The following is a 17,382-nucleotide window of genomic DNA, read 5'->3' as shown; positions in this document are numbered from 1 at the left end:
GGCTGAAATTTTTGAGATGACACAAATGTATGCTTCTCGCAAGTTTTGCTACTTCAGTAATTATAGAAACATCTGACTAAAAGATCTAAAAATACTGAAGTACACGCATTTCATGTTTTTACACTTTTTTTATTGACTAATGTATTAAGGTTATGCAAAGATTCAATACTTAGTGTCAACTCTTATTTTTCAAGTCTTCTGCAATTCACCCTGACATGTTGGATATCCGTGTCTGGGCCAAACCCCGACTGATGGCAACCATTTCTTGTCTAATATGTGCTTGGGGTTTATCACAATTTGTGTTGTCCACCTGCTTTTTGAGGATTGACTATAAGGTCTTAATAGGATTGAGATCGGGGGAGTTTCCTGGCCACGGATCCAAAATTTCAATGTTTTGTTCACCGAGCCACTTGGTTATCACTTTTGCTTTGACATGGTGCTCCATCGTGCTGGAAAAAGCATTGTCCATTGCCAAATTCTTCCTGATTGTTAGACGTTTTTCTTTATTAATGGGCCAAAGTTTGAGAGTGATCCCTTGGATAAAAGGCAACCTCTCGCATGAATGATCTCAGGATGCTTTACTGTTGACATGACCCAGGACTCATGGCAGCGCTCACCTCTTCTTCTCCGGACAATCATTATTCTAGATGTCCCAGTCTTTGCAGGAAGGACAGGGTTTGGACTGCAAAGGACACAAGTAAAGTTATCTCTAATGAAGTCCGAGCTAATGTCCCCTTCAGACTGTTTGAAATGTCTAAAAGAATAATTGTGCAGAGAAGAATGGGTGAGGGCTACTATTGGTCCCGTGTCGTGCTAACAGTAAAGCATCAGGAGTCCATTCATGTGTGGGGTTGCTTCTCATCAGAGAGTGGGAACACTATACATTTTGCCTAAGAACATTACCATAAATAAAGAATTGTATCTAAACTTCCTACAATAGCAACTTCTCCCAACAATCCAGGATCAATTTGGTGATGGATGCTTTCTCCAGCATGATGGAGCACCATGTCGCAAGGCAAAAGTTATTACCTAGTGGCCTGGTGGACCAAAAATTGAAATTTTGGATCCATGGCCAGGAAACTCCCCAGATCTCAATCCCATTGAGAACTTGTGGTCAGTCGTCAAAGTGGTAAGGAAAACCAAAACCTAGTCATTGTAGTCAGCCTGGATTAAGCCCAGAATCTGAAATCCAGCATTCCAGGGTGAATTGCTGAAGTCTTGACAAATAAGGGTCAACACTGTAAATATTGAGTCTTTGCATAAACTTGACGTATGTATCAATCAGTGTTTTAAGGGCTCGCTCACACTAGCGTATAACTTGGATGAGTGCAATTCGATAAAAAATCGTATTGCAATTGGACTCACGTTATTCAATAAGGCCGTTCAGATCTGCGTATTTTTCTCTGTTGTATTCGGCATGAGAAAAAAAATCGCAGCATGCTGGGATTTCACTCTGAAATCTGATGGATGTGAGAAAAGAATCCGACAGATGCCATGTGGACCATCAGTTTGACATCTGATTTTTACGTTTGCATTCCAGTTCTGTAGCATAGGAAACTGTAAATGGCCCCGTTAAAGATTAATAACTGCTGAGTAAAAAACTGATTGTGTACGGACAGCTCACGGGACAACACATGGATAATAAGTGAGAAAAAAATCGTCCCACTTTCCTGGATGAGAATCGGACCTTTTTGTTGTTCTTCATACCTTAGTGTGAACGATCCCTAAAACTTCTAAAATGCTGATAATTGTACTTCAGTAACCATAGAAACATCTGACTAAAAGATCTAAAAACAATGAAGCAGCAAACTTTGTGAAAACCAAAACTTGTGTTAGTCTCACAATGTTCAGTCATGACTGTATATGTATTTTTTACAGTTAAAATCTCTGCAGCTGAGAATCCCCTCCATTCATCTAAATTTGGCTATTCTGACATCAAGCACATGGATTTCTACTAGCCGCATTTAGATGAATATGGCAGTCTCAGAAATGTCGTCAACAAATCTGAGTTTGTGAATATACACTAAGGGTACATTGTAATGGGACCAAAGGATGAAATCCGTCATTACATCTGCAGCACAGTGTGACGAGAGACAGACTTCATATTTTCCGATCCGGTCAATATGTGCTGCAGATTATCCCAGCAGTATGTGGCTGAGATTTCAAGAAGTCTTTCACAATACCGGCACTGTACTATGCAGCAAATTTACTACATGCATCCGAAAATATGGCAACGTATCCTTAGTTATTCTAGTTGGTTCTTGTCATCTGATCAGAACTACAGGTGGATGTCTGTGTATGCAATGAACTTTACAGTCGTTTTGAGTTAACTTTATCATAGCATGAACTGTGTTCCTGATCCTTCAAGACAATGAGTTCTTATTCCTTCCTAACTTCTCCATCTGTTTTCCACTTTCTTCCTCCTAAGACCCCTTTGCCCCATCTGAAGGTAGTGCAGAAGCTGCTCCTGAACTGGACCTTTTTGCTTTGAAGCCAGCTGACAGCAGCACTCCTGTAGTTACCCCTACGACTAGTACAACCACTGCTAGTGCTGCTCTCACCACTACTCCTTCTCCTCCTCCTCCTCCTACTCCTGCTGCAGCAGTTGCTCCTACTACCACAACTGTTACTACCACTACCACCGCTGCTACCACAACTGCCAGCACTACAACAACTACTGCTACAGCTGCTCTAGATATCTTTGGTGGTAAATGACTTTGTGGGTTTTTGATTGATATGTATTTTTTTGTTGTTCTCTTTATTTTTGTAACCAGGTGATTTCTGTTTTCATCGCTTCCTTTTGTTTTTCTTTTCCCACTCATTGTAATATCTGGTTGAGCTTCGTGGCTTCACTTATTTTTAAGACCGTGTTTTATGAGGCAGACATTGAAATCTCAAGTTGTAATATATCACATGTATGGTCATAATCTAATTAGACATTACTGTCCATTAGATAAATGTATCATGTTTCTATAATGAAACTATAGCAGCTTACCATGGCACACTATGGCTCCTTTGGCTCTTTAAAGGGGATGTCCAACATTTTGAATCCATTTTTTTTTTTGTCATGTAAAATGACAGACTTATTCACCATTCTCCACCCCATAGATTGAGATTGGGCCACTTTTGAAGTTCTGCTCTGGCTCCGCTAGCTGTCTGCTCCATTCAGAAGTTTCCAGGACTGCAGTAGCCTGTATTTAGCTACAGCAGTCAGTGACTAGAAATGCCCGTCATCAGAGAAGCTGCCAATGACTTGCTCTTTTAGTCAATATTCATGTCTAGAAAAAAATGTCAGACAACCCCATTAACTTTACAAAAAAAATGCAAGTTAAAAAGGCAGATATTCTCTTTCGTGTTCACTCAGTTATGTTAAGCCACCACTAGAGCGCATCCAACATGCGGTTTTATACTTTTTGTTTAGTGAATACACGACATAAAGAATGCTCTCACTAGTAGTGGCTAGAGATATTCATAGGGTTTTCATCATCGCTGCAGGAGATTTCCAATTCTTCATTAAAAAAAAATGTAGACATATACCAATAAAGAAAAATGTTCAAATATGAAAATTTACGTTGGTGAATGATTACTTGTGCATTTTTATTATTTTCAGCTTTAAATGGGGCCATAAGATTTTAAAGATAAAAATAAGTAGCAGGATAGGAAGTGTTTTGCACTCTCTGCAATACGACACAAATATTGGTAAATACAATTGTAGGTTTATTGTCAACGCGTTTCAGAGTTCACTGACAGGACAACCATACATAAACCATAAAGGTTTAACGTAGATAAAACTCTAAGCTCTATAATAATAATAATTGCGCTCTTGCTTTTTTTTTTACACTAAAGATAAAATGCTGGCTGTCTGTAACCATTTAAGGGAGCTTTATAGTTTACTGTATTCTATTTATACTGTGAACTAATATCACCGTATGCAGTAGGAACCGGAGGTCCCTCCAGCGCCTGCTGTAGGCAAGCAGCAGCATTTATTAACTCACTAGTCTCCAAGTAAGGCCCCGGCCCCAGCCAAAACCAGGTGAGGAACAATCAGAGAAAAGGTATAATAGAAACAAGTCACCAATTCTGCATTTACCACCCACTCCTGGTTTTGGTTCCCACTCCTGAGAAAAAATACTGACCGAATACTGATAGTGGAGCCGTGGCCTAATTCTAAGTCTGCCAGTATTGCCTTGTATCTTCCTATCTGAAAATACATGGTATGATTTTCTTCAATTAGCCATGAAGTTCCCAAGGGGACACCATAAAATCACATGACAGATAGTGGCCTCATTCAGAAAATCTAAGTCACCAGAACATGCAGTTTCATCATACAGGCAGGACTAAACCACTGAAGTTCTCCTCGGGATAGTGGGCGAGGAGGGGCAGAAACACTACTTGTACTGCACCTCTCCTGTCACACATGGTTATAAAAAAGATCACAGTAGTTCAGCCTCCCATGTCTGCCTACTTATTATAAAGAGTACTTCTATCAGGCTGAGATATAGAAGGGGCATGTCCAAAAGATAAAAGCACCCAATGAAAATGGGAGCAAAAGGCTCAAATATGAAAATTGTAATCTCGATGAGATAAAATAGTCAAGACAATGAAAAGCATGATAAAAATGGAGTCCTAAAAAGAGTATGGGACACAGATCGCTGCTACCCACGAAACGGGTAAACAAATAGTTTAGAAATCTATAAGGAACAATGTATACTCATATAGGTCTGTATATGTATATAAAAGAGATAAAGGGCCAAGTGCCTATCCACATACATTAGCATATACAGACAAATAAGATCTAAATATCGCAAAAAAATAGCTTCTTCCAGGGGGTATATTTAACACGAAATGCACTTGGGGTTTTAGTCCCTACCCTCCCTGCTTTCTCAGGTCTCTACTACTTATTTATTGCAATGTACTTTACTTTATTACTTTTGCCACTGTTTGGCGCTATTGAGATCTAATTATTTGTCTGTTAATGCTTATGTAGGTGAATAGGCACTTGCCCCTTTATCTCTTTTATATACATATACAGACCTATATGAGAATACATTGTTCCCTATATATTTCTAAACTATTTGTTTAACTTTTTCCTGGGTAGCAGGGAACTCTGTGTCCCATATTCTTTTTAGGACTCCATTTTCATCATGCTTATCCTTGTCTTGACTAATAGTTCTAAAAAGAGTATGGGACACAGAGCCATGCTACCCAGGAAACTGGTAAACAAATTGAGATAAAGGGCCAAGTGTCTATGCACCCATAATCAGATCTCAATAGCGCCAAACAGTGGCAAAAGTAATAAAATAAAGTACATTGCGATAAATAAGTAGTAGATACCTGAGAAACCAAGGAGGGTCGGGACCAAAACCCCAACGTACGTTTTGTGTTGGTTTCTTCCATGGGGTATATTTAATGCGAAACACACTTGGGAATTTTTGTCCTTGCCCTCGCTGGTTTCTCAGGTCTCTACTACTTATTTAATGCAATGTACTTTACTCTATTGCTTTTGATACTTTTTTGGCGATATTTATATCTTATTTGTCTGTATATGCTTATGTATGTGGATAGGCACTTAGCCCTTTTATTTTTATATACATATACAGACCTATTCGAGTATACATTGTTGTAGATTTCTAAACTATTTGTTTACTGTTTCCTGGGTAGCAGGGATCTCTGTCCCATACTTTTTTTTTGGACTCCATTTTTTATCATTCTAGTCTTTATCTTGACTAATTAATTTAATAAAGATTACAATTTTCATATTTTTTTACTAAGTCACTTTTTGAGAGAATGTAGAGTGCAGGAACATTTAAAGAGAATCTGTCAGCAGGTTTTTCTTATGTAATCTGAAGACTGCAGGCGATTGAGGCTGAAACACAGAATTCAGGGATGTATCACTTGGCAAAGTGTGTGCTGTTAATTACTAACTGTGAAGGATTTATCACGAAGAGATTAACATTGCCGGACTACAAGCACCTCACTGTCCATGGACTTTTTACACAGAGCCTGGTGTGGGCAGGGGCTACTTTCTCAGCTCTGCTTCACTCTACGTAAATCTAAAAGCTCTGTATCAGAACTGATACACCCAATAAACGAAGTGATACATTGTTGGATTCAGCTTCTCTTGGCATAATATAGGCAGCTCTCAGATGAGGTAGCAAAAAACCTGCTGACCGATTACCTTTAATTATCCCTACAGTACGCAGAGATGTTACTGGCTATAGTTGCCTGTATGATGCTGTCTTCATACATCATGGAATTGATAGCAGGTTATAGAGGGAAAATACAGGGTGAAATCTGGAAATCAAGATGGAGGCTGAACTACATATAAGTAAGTGCACATGCACAAAAATGCACAGTGTGATAGACAATCATTTGAGGGATGGGGAAAAAATACTGTACTGCTTCTTTAAATCTCTGGCTATCAAGGAGATATGGAGTTTTGTATAACAAAATAGAGCTCCTACTGCTATAAAGATGTATTAAGAAATCAATCTGCACAGAACTATGAATTTAAAAACCAGCAATGTTTAAAAGTTGGAGATTCACGTGGCCGTGTGGATTTTCTACACTACTGTGATAAGATGGAACTTGAGGTTCAGAATGTCTGAAGTCATCTGTATGTGCTGTTCTACAATTGAAATCTGCTTGCCAATGATTACCATGCAAGTTTTCTTTGCATGCCTCTCTCCCTTTCGAAACAGATTACTCATTCACCCTCTGCTGTTCTAAGCACCATTGAAGAAATAACATTGCTTGTATTTGGTCTTAGATTTATTTGAGTCTGTTTCGGAGGTGGTTGCTGCGCCTAAGCCTGAAGTTGCACCTAGCATAGACCTGTTTGGTACAGGTAAAGCATGACATCTTTTTCATTCACATTTTTTGGCTCCATGAATTGTTGCTGCTCTTCTGATTTACTCATTGCTTATACTGACGCAGCTCTTGTTTTCTTTTGCTTTGGGAAGATGCTTTCTCATCCCCACCGCATGGGCCTTCTCCTGTGCCCGAGACTTCCCTCACTGGAGATCTCTTATCTGGTGAGTGCTTTTTTGGGTAAAGCACTTGATATGTAGGCCTAATGGATGAGTAACAGTTGGCCATGTCTGTACAGCTAAGGTTTTAGAAACCCTGTGGTCTTGTAAGAACATCCAATGCGCTGATCAACTGTCCATGTCGCTGCCCGTTGTGCTTTGTATCATTACTTACATCATACATTTAGGATATGAGTTGTCTGCAGTGTCATTTCAATTAATCTGATTTGTAGCTGCATGTTAAAGGGGTTGCCCAATCAAATAAAATATGGTGTTCTTAAAATTGCAAGCTATACAACTCCTAATATACTTCAGTCATATAAGGTGTCTTCAGATATTATTGCCTTTCCTGCAGATCTGCTTCCAACTTGTGCTTGACACAGGAGCTTTTCATTTGTCGGCACATCTTCAATGCAGTATGTGAAGAGCATTGACTGACTGGATCATTTCAACAGCTAAACTAACCCCAGTTTTCAATCATGGGTAATGCATAGATGTAGAATGAGTCTGACTTAGGGACTGAAATAAGTCGGTCAGCTAGTCCCTACACATACAGCACTAATGATGTACCAACATGGGAAATGCTATGTTGAGTACAAGCGAGAAGTGAGGCTACCCGGGTGGATATTTTCATATTGGCACCTTTTGGGTAGTTAAAGTATATTAACAAGGTAAAGTTTTAAAACTTATTTTTTTAGGACATTAAAGTATGTATATTATTATTTTTTTTAACTGGGCAACCACTTTAATTTTCGAGACTCGAGAATGCATGCTCAATGTGTTATAAAGACTGGCTCTGCCCGCTGCTATTAAAGTAAAATTTCAGTTTTCCCCGGTCATTCTACCATTTGTTACATGCCAATATGCAATCTCTGGTGTCTGGTAAAGGCCACTTAGCTGGGAAGTCATGTTTATTGTGCTTCAGTAACTTCTCTATCATGAAGTTCTGTTTCTACTGCTTTAAGGGAATGTGTCATCAGAAAATGAGCTGTGGTTTTTGGTATTAAATGTATTATTTTAAACATGTGCCATGTCCTTAAGCCCAGCTGGGAGAAGGGATCTTAAATTTGTCCTAGTGGCCAGAGTGAACATTGCAAGATTTTTGATAGTGATACTTGCTTTTTATCTCTGTCTCAGTTCTCCTGCTATCCCACCAACTTTCAATATGTAGTGGCTGCTGCCAAGAACTACATGTCTGCTCTTATCCTAGACAATAAGAGCTGATGTGCAGCACTTGGCAGTGGCTACTACACATTGAACAGGGCTGTGCGATATCCAGCTGCTGACAGAACTAATAACAGCTGATCAGTGGGGATGCCGGGTGTCGAACTTTCACCGATCTGATATTGATGAGCTATCAGATTAGGGAATCTGTCATCAGCCCAGACAATCCCTTTCCACTTGCCAAAACGTTACATGGCGAAGCATTCAGCCAACAACTACACCTTCCACCTCGTACTGTATGCATAGGATATACTTCACCCCCCCCCTCCTTTAGCAATATGAACCCAAGACCAAAATGGAGAAATATGGGCATCTTATAGTTTTATATTTTTATTAAGGAAAAACTAATACAAATAAGTTAATTACTTGTGCTTTTGGGAATTGTAACATATAAGATATGTTTTTCAATTGAGTTTTTTATTTTATTTTTTTTATTTTATTTCTTTTTTTTAAATCCCAAAGAGAGTGGAATAGGTCATCAATATCATAGTAGTGGAAAACCCCTTTTTATATACGATCTTTGTCACATATGTGATTCCATGGTAAGGCACAATTACTAGAGGTTACAGTTAAAATGTAACTCCAATTTTTTTTCTAAAAGTGAAAATTGACTTTTTTTAGTTTGAACTAAGGACTCACAAAATACACCATATAGGCAACACATAAACTCCAAACACACTACAATACATTTCATATATGTAATATATATGTATAAGAAATATATCAGACCTATTGACCTGGCAAGCTGTGAACATGGCCTTAAATCGTTCCCAAAGCAAATATTTCTAGAACATAATCACGAGAACAGCAGAACATTTTGTATTGTTTTTTTTTCCCCTATCTAGACCTTTTTATTTGTCCAAAATGGATAAATAAAAGCATAGCCAAATTTGTGAACAAGGGTCAGGTAATTAAGTGGACCTCCGGAATCCATGTTGGTGGTGGGGCTTTGGCACCCCAGTCTGATACTGCACACATCCTCTCCTATCTCTCCTCGTAGCTAACAGCTAGGCAGGGGGGCTGACATACATCCGGGGCTCTCTGAACTGACATAACCCATTCCGCTCAGTTTAGGCGTTATACTTTTTAATTATTTGTCATTTTATTGATTTCATTTTATTTATAATGTATTTCTTCATTTAATTTTCATTTTCTTTTTAATAGAGAAGCCTATATCCCAAGGCATTAGTAAGGAACAAGAAATAGAATTTTTATATTAAAGGCCCTGGAATCAGTCAGTAGGATCAACCCTCATAAGCCATCTATAAATAAAATGATACATTGGATCGCAGATATATGATATGTATTTTTCCAAACAAATCCACGTTTTTCTTGTATGTAAATGAGCTGCTAAGATCTATTGGCATGGACACTGCTCTGCATGAGAATCTGCCTCCCAATGCTTATTTGTAATAAAAGGAGGTGTTGCGAGTGTGAGACATGTAGCGAACAGTACAACTGAAGTTTGTCTTCTTACAAACACATTTGCTGCAGCTCTCACAGCTCTGCTGTATAGAAACACTGGATGCTTGTGAGATGGAAGCTGAAAGGAACCTGCTGATGTGTCAGTTATAATCACACACAGCTCCGCAGTGAGATCTGGAGAGCGTCCATTACACATCACACTGGTAACTCCCCCTTCATATAAAATAAGCTCTGGAGACAGATTCTCATGCAGATTACTGTCTGGCCCATAGGTCTTTTACAGTTCATTTACATATAAGAAAAACGTGGATTTCTCTGGAATAAGAAATCCGATAATAGATATTAAGGTATTAATTTATTCAGCTTCCTACGACCTTCATGCCCATATAGACTGCTTAGGGAGGGTTCATCCTACTGACAGATTCCCTTTAATTCCTGTTTCTACCCCAAATACTTCCTAAACATGTGACCATGCTGGATCTATTGAATAATTTCTTCTAGTTAAAATTACATGACCTCAAAAAGTACCTATAGTGACAATAAACTATAAAAAAGCAATCGGACCTTTAGCATCAAGCTTCTTATGTTTTTAATATTTTCCAAAAGGCGCTTTTGTATGACACTTCTATTGACATATCAGTTTAACCAGTTTTTGTATGAAAATTAGCTCTCACAGAATTTGGTTCTCCAAGAGTGCCAATCTGTGTACTTTTCTCCCATGGAGCATTGCCTGTAACACTCAGCTGGTCTCTTTAAGGGGAACCTGTCAACAGGTTTCTACACCCCAAAATAATGTCATCTTGATAAAGTTGCTTTAATGTTGATTAATTCCATACCTGAGCCGCGCATGTGCAATAAGCTCCTTATGAGGGACGATTTATCTGGGCATGCACTACTCCAGGGAATGACTGCGCCTGTGCAAGATATTGAGCTCGGGAGACGAGTGGCCTGTCAGTCACTGGAGTGGAGGCAGGTGGCGGTTGGGGGGAAGGTGAAGAGGGGAGTGAGGCCAGACATCTGTATGTGTAGTGTCAACCCCACTGCACTTGTGGCTCAATTGCATAAAAAATTGCCAATAGATTTGTAAAACAAAGAATTTAATCAACTTTACGGTGACTTTATATAGATGACATTCGTTTAGAGGATGTAATAATCTGCTGACAGCTTCTTTAAGGAAAACCAGTCCTTCCTCACATTGTAATAAGTTTTTGAAAAGAAAAGTCTAAAATGTGAATACCAATTTTAAAAGTCAATATGGGTAAGATGTTATATTTTGTAATTACTACAGTGGACACATTTGCTGCGCCATCGCCTGTGCCCACCGCATCTCCGGCTAAGGCTGAACCCGCAGCTGTAATTGACTTATTTGGAGGTGGGTACACAACTTTCTTTGTCAAGTCATTTAAAAGGGTTGTCCGCTTTCAGAAAACTTTTAGCTATAAGCTGCGGCAGTTTATTTATTTATTTAAACTGTGCTTTATTTACACTCCCTGGGTCCAGTAATGTGTCTCTGCGGCTGCACGACTGTTTTTCTGCAGCGCTGATGTCATGTCGACAGCACTGCAGCTTATCAGTGAGCTCACCGGCTCGAGCTGTCGATGTGGTGCCGACGCTGCAAACAAATAACAAAGACTGAAGCAGCGGCGGAAAGCTGGCACTAGATTTGACTAGATTTTTTAGCTATCAGCTTTGGGGAAAAAAAGTGTTCCCTTGTCTACCTCTGTGTGCTGTCGAGTGGGCTGATCTAGCACTATACATAGGTGTGTGTGCGTGTGTGTGTAAAGATAGATATCTCTATCTATAGCTAGCTATCCGGGGATGCTTGTCTCTGTCTGAAGCCTCGATAGACCGCGCATGCATGTCGCACAGTCTGGCTCCAGACAGAAGCAGGCATCCTGCCATTACAGGTAAGAGGAGTGTATGGTGCCGGAGATCGCGGTATGCGTAGACACTGAACGCATACCGCGATCTCCGACGCCATATTTACATACTTACCTGACCGGGAGGAGAGTTACCGCGGCGCCTCTCTTCGACCGGGGCAGGAGTGATGCGTCGGATCGGCGCATGCGCATAGCGCCATTTTACTGAAGACACACATTTGCAGTGTGTCTTCAGCAAAATGGCGCCGGACAGCGTGATATGGGCAAGCGCGTACTCCTGCGCCACACTCTTCCCCCGGCAGAACAGGACACCGCAGCGCTGGAGCACAGGGAAGAAAGGTGAGTATAAGTGTGTATTTTTTTTATATGTGTGTACAGCATGAAAGGGATGAGAGGGCCACACATACCAGGATTGGTGGGTGAGGGGTACCACACATACCAGGATTGGTGGGTGAGGGGTACCACACATACCAGGATTGGTGGGTGAGGGGTACCACACATACCAGGATTGGTGGGTACCATGCATACCAGGATGAGGGATGGGGTGCCATGCATACCAGGATGAGGGATGGGGTGCCATGCATACCAGGTTTTTGGGATAAGGAGGCCATACATACCAGGATGAGGGGTACCATACATACCAGGATTGGGGATGAGGGGTGCCATGCATGCCGGGATTGGGGGGTGAGGGAGTGCCATGCATGCCGGGATTGGGGAGTGAGAGGTGCCATGCATGCCGGGATTGGGGGGTGAGGGGTGCCATGCATGCCGGGATTGGGGGGTGAGGGGTGCCATGCATGCTGGGATAGGGATGGGGGAACAGCATTGGGGAGCACAAATACCAGGATGGGAGACCATATACCAATACAAATGCTCGCCACCCGGGCGTAGAACGGGCTCAATAGCTAGTATATATATATAATATAGTATTTACATTTACAAAAGAGACTTCCCTCTTAAGACATTTGGTTAAAAACTCAGAGTAGGCCCTGTTTGAAGTGGGAGTCCACCCATCTCTCTACAGACAGTCTGATATATGCCTACTGAAATATTTTATTATGACACACATGCTGCAATATTTTGGTGGCAGCCTAAGATTTTATTTGTATTGTATTGTGTTGTGTGTTTTTTTTTTTTTTTTTTTTAAGACAAAGTGGGAGAGGCCAATATTTAAAATGGGGAAACTCGCTGTGATTTAGTGAATGTTACCCATGTGCCAACCATTCAACCCAGATCACAAACCCATGAGATAATTACATATTTTGACAACCGGTGAGAGCAAATCAAACTAGTTTTCATTTCTTAGGATTTCACTAAGCCCAGAGAATACAAGAAACTTTCAATTTGCATGAATTACAACATCTGCAAGGAGTTTGTATGTTCTCCCCGTGTTTGCGTGGGTTTCCCCCGGGTTCTCCGGTTTCCTACCACACTCCAAAGACGTACTGATAGGGAATTTAGATTGTGAGCCCCAATGGGGACAGTGCATATAATGTCTGTAAAGCGCTGTGGAATTAATGGCGCTGTATAAATGAGTAAAATAAATTACCACAAATAGCAGCTTCCGTTTTACACATTGCAGAACATTGTATCTGCCAGGAAAGGCTGACATGAAATCAGGTGCAGTTGGCCGTGCTGCCCTATAATGCCTTGCAGAGATCACGCCACATGTTATAACACAGCCAATCAGGAATGACTATCCATAGACTGTATAACAGCAGAGACAGAGAATGCAGAAGTCATTTTAGGGTTAATCTGAATAGTGAGAAAACGTCATGGCTTAGGAATAGAAATAGAAAGAGAGTCATAAAACATTGAAGAAACCATACCTATCGTGTGTGAAAATACTGCAGTGAAGGACTGTACCATCTGTTTACCCATAGCCCTATATGTTGAGGCCACTTTAACGCACTTACAGCCTTAGGGCTCTTTCACACTTCCTGATATTTCCGGCACGGGAAAAATCAGCACCAGAGTTATCCGTGTCTGTGTGGCACACATGTGGCGCATCAGGAGCACACGTACCCGTGTTTGGGAATCAGCGGTACAGTTAGTGCTGTTCTCAAGCGATGGGTGCTTAACGCTGCCCTCATCATTGTTCCCTGCTGGCGCTGCGATCAGCATCAGCAGGGGACAATATTGAGAGTAGAATTGTCTGTTGCTGACGCAGTGTCCAACTGTAAAAATTAAGAATAAAATGTTAAAAAATCCTTATTCCCCTGTCCTGAGTGTCCCCCGCTGTAATAAATCTAACCTCTCACGCTGTGGAGAATGACTCACTCCAGCGAGCGAGCCTCAGAGCTGAACTCGGCGAGCTTTGTCCTGTCACTCACTGACTGCAGCGCAGCTCTGGGGCTCGCTTGCTGGAGCAAGTCATTCTCCCTGACTCCTCAGTGTGAGCGGTCATATGGATTACAGCAAGGGACACTCAGTACAGGGGAGTATAAGGATTTTTTTATTTTATTCTTCTTTTTACAGGTGGACACTGCGAGAGCAGACTACTACACTCAATATTGTCCCCTGCTGGTGCTGATCACAGCACCAGCAGGGAACAATGATGAGTGCAGCGTTCAGCACCCGGCGCTTAGAACAGCACTAACTGTACCGCTGATTCCCAAGCGCCGGTACATGTCACACAGATGAGACACGGATGTAATCAGTGTGGGACGTTTTGCAGCCCGTGCAGCGGGTAAAAAATGGACATGTCAACATGTTTTGCCCACGGACACATGGTCCGTGGAAACACACTGACATTTGCACAGACCCATTCATTTGAATGGGTCTACTTGTGTGTGTCTCCAGTACTTGTGGAAATTGTCACCACACTTGCCAGACACAAGGACGTGTGAAAGAGTCCTTGGTAATGTCAAAGAGCTTGAAATTAGTCGGATACATTCCTAGTAGACATCAGAGTTAGTTACAGAGTAGACAGTCCCAGAGTTACGAACATCCGATTGCTTACGTACAACTCCTGATTAGAAATGTAAGAAGTAATACTTTATCTCTCGCCTCTCCAAGACCCTGGCTGCTTGCTTCCCGCTGCCCTGCTCTCTTCTTTCCATCATCGTGTGCTCCATCTCTGGCTCCTCCACTATAGGCCAGGACTTCTGACCACATCCAGGCGTCGTAGGTCACTGCGTATTGTAAGGTGGTGATGTCAAGGTGTGAACCTTCCAACTTGTTTACAAATTCCAATTCCGAATCAATCTACAGAACTTGTATAGATTGTAACCTGGGAGCTGCCGGTATACACCTTTTTCAGGCCATTTGGAGTACTTGCGATTCACAGGGAATCCATTGCATTTACCGATTCTGGTAAATTTTAGTTTCAAAAGATTTGCTCTTTAATTATCAATCGCAAGTTTATTTTCCCTGAATTCACCTGTTGACTTACTTCTAGGCTAAGCTTTAGTGGACATATTTGAGGTTTGAAATTTTATCGGTCGTTTTGGTTATGGCAAACCTGTCTTGTTGCTTTTAATCCATTTCTGTACATTATGAGATTAATCTCTTCTTTCGTTTTTTTTTTTTTTTACCATCGATGACAGATGCTTTTGGAAGTGTTACTGAACCACAGCCTGCGGCTTTGGCACCTACGAGTTCATCAGCTTCAGCAGATCTACTGGCTGGTAACTATTTCTGTTCTTAATTATCTCTAAATTGTGTTTACTGATATAATTTCCATTTTTATAATCCATCAAATCAGCCCTTTTTTCCAAAAGGTGATCTAAAAATTCTCAGCATTTATAAAGCAAAAATACAGCTTCAATTCTGCAGTCTTACAGGGGTGATGAATGCTATTCAAATGTTTACTTCCCTCTGAAAAATTGTCACTTCTGTCCACAGGTTGTGTATGGTTTTCGCTTTAGTGAAACTGAGCTGCAATACCGGAACTATGTATCATTGTTCTATCTGTTGGCCAAAGGTTTATTGTCCAGTGCGTTAGACAGAGGTTTGAAGCTAAACAGAAACAATGACCAGAAAAGATTCTGAAAAAGTTTACAAATTTCTGTGTGTTTATAGGATTTGGAGGGTCATTTATTTCACCATCTCCTGCACCGATTGCCCCTGCACAGAATAACCTAATTCAGCCAAGCTTTGATGCTGCGTTTGGAGCCAGTCAGCCAGTTACTGCCCCTGCTCCGGCTGCAGCCACTGCAACATCTAGCAGCACCTTTGATGCTTCAGGTGAGGCTAAGTACATATAAGAAAAATAGTGTCATATAGTTATCTAAACTTCCAGGTAGTGATATTCTAATCTAATCTCTTTCCACTTTTACCCATGTTTGTAATATATTTTTTTTACATTTTTATTTATTTTTCTTAATTTTTTGGGGATCACGTTACTTTTCTTACACGTATATTCACTTTAACATGGCATAAATGTTCACTGCCTACATAACTCGCATATCAAGGCATCACCAGAATGAGACCACCGAGAGGGGGCTGCCAGAGACTTTTATATGTAGCGTATTCTATTTTTCAATACTGGAGTTTACTTTCTCTGGAAAACGTTATATTTTTTATTAAAAATGAGAAATAAATATTCTGTATATCTTACTTGTAGAGGCTTTTATTTCTCAACTATATGCTTGTCATTGAGAATTTAAATGGCCAATTGAATCAATTGAATTAGGAGTATGGTAATCATCTAAACTTGTGAAAATTAAAACGGTTTCTTGTTTTTCTATACATTTTGTCTGCTTTTTGTTTGTTTTTTTATAAATGATGCCCAATGTGGAAATTGTAGAGTGTACAACATATGATTTCGTGGGTAATATCCTTGTCTTTGTCTTCAGTTAATAATAATCACTACCATCATGCCTTTTTTATCTGACTTGGGAATCCAGTGATTGTAGGGCTTTGCAAATTTGTATGTGTAAACCTAACCTATGTCATAGCTGGGGTACTTGTTTTCTACAAACAGCATTAAACAATTAAATGGAATTAATAAATATATATTCATTCATTCATTCATTCATTCATTCATTCATTCATTTGTGGCCAAAAGTATTGGCACCCCTGCAATTCTGTCAGATAATACTCAGTTTCTTCCTGAAAATGATTGCAATCACAAATTCTTTGGTATTATTATCTTCATTTAATTTGCTTGCAAGGAAAAAACACAAAAGAGAATGAAGCAAACATCAAATCATTGATCATTTCACACAAAACTCCAAAAATGGGCCAGACAAAAGTATTGGCACCCTCAGCCTAATACTTGGTTGCACAACCTTTAGCCAAAATAACTGCGAACAACCGCTTCCGGTAACCATCAATGAGTTTCTTACAATGTTCTGCTGGAATTGTAGACCATTCTTCTTTGGCAAACTGCTCCAGGTCCCTGATATTTGAAGGGTGCCTTCTCCAAACTGCCATTTTGAGATCTCTCCACAGGTGTTCTATGGGATTCAGGTCTGGACTCATTGCTGGCCACCTTAGAAGTCTCCAGTGCTTTCTCTCAAACCATTTTATAGTGCTTTTGGAAGTGTGTTTTGGGTCATTGTCCTGCTGGAAGACCCATGACCTCTGAGGGAGGCCCAGCTTTCTCACACTGGGCCCTACATTATGCTGCAAAATTTGTTGGTAGTCTTCAGACTTCATAATGCCATGCACACGGTCAAGCAGTCCAGTGCCAGAGGCAGCAAAGCAACCCCAAAACATCAGGGAACCTCCGCCATGTTTGACTGTAGTGACTGTGTTCTTTTCTTTGAATGCCTCTTTTTTTTCTCCTGTACTCTCTATGTTGATGCTTTTTCCCAAAAAGCTCTACTTTTGTCTCATCTGACCAGAGAACATTCTTCCAAAACATTTTAGGCTTTCTC

At 40.5% G+C, this 17,382-nt stretch overlaps 1 protein-coding gene across 1 annotated transcript in view; it reads left to right on the top strand.

Moving 5' to 3' along the window:
• SNAP91 (synaptosome associated protein 91) overlaps positions 1–17,382 on the top strand; it is a 211,750-nt gene that overhangs the window by 143,327 nt on the left and 51,041 nt on the right. Inside the window, exons 18-23 of the mRNA XM_073675642.1 lie at positions 2,429–2,707; positions 6,770–6,847; positions 6,963–7,034; positions 10,966–11,049; positions 15,106–15,186; positions 15,581–15,745. Of these exons, the coding sequence (XP_073531743.1) occupies positions 2,429–2,707; positions 6,770–6,847; positions 6,963–7,034; positions 10,966–11,049; positions 15,106–15,186; positions 15,581–15,745 (759 nt within the window). The remainder of the gene's footprint in view (positions 1–2,428; positions 2,708–6,769; positions 6,848–6,962; positions 7,035–10,965; positions 11,050–15,105; positions 15,187–15,580; positions 15,746–17,382) is intronic.

This window comes from Phyllobates terribilis, unplaced genomic scaffold (genome assembly GCF_046119375.1).
Source record: "Phyllobates terribilis strain yellow unplaced genomic scaffold, ASM4611937v1 Scaffold_3__8_contigs__length_932513732, whole genome shotgun sequence".
Classification (NCBI taxonomy): Eukaryota; Metazoa; Chordata; class Amphibia; order Anura; family Dendrobatidae; genus Phyllobates; species Phyllobates terribilis.
The sequence above is the reverse complement of the archived record's forward strand: the minus strand, read 5'-3'. Positions and strand labels throughout refer to the sequence as shown.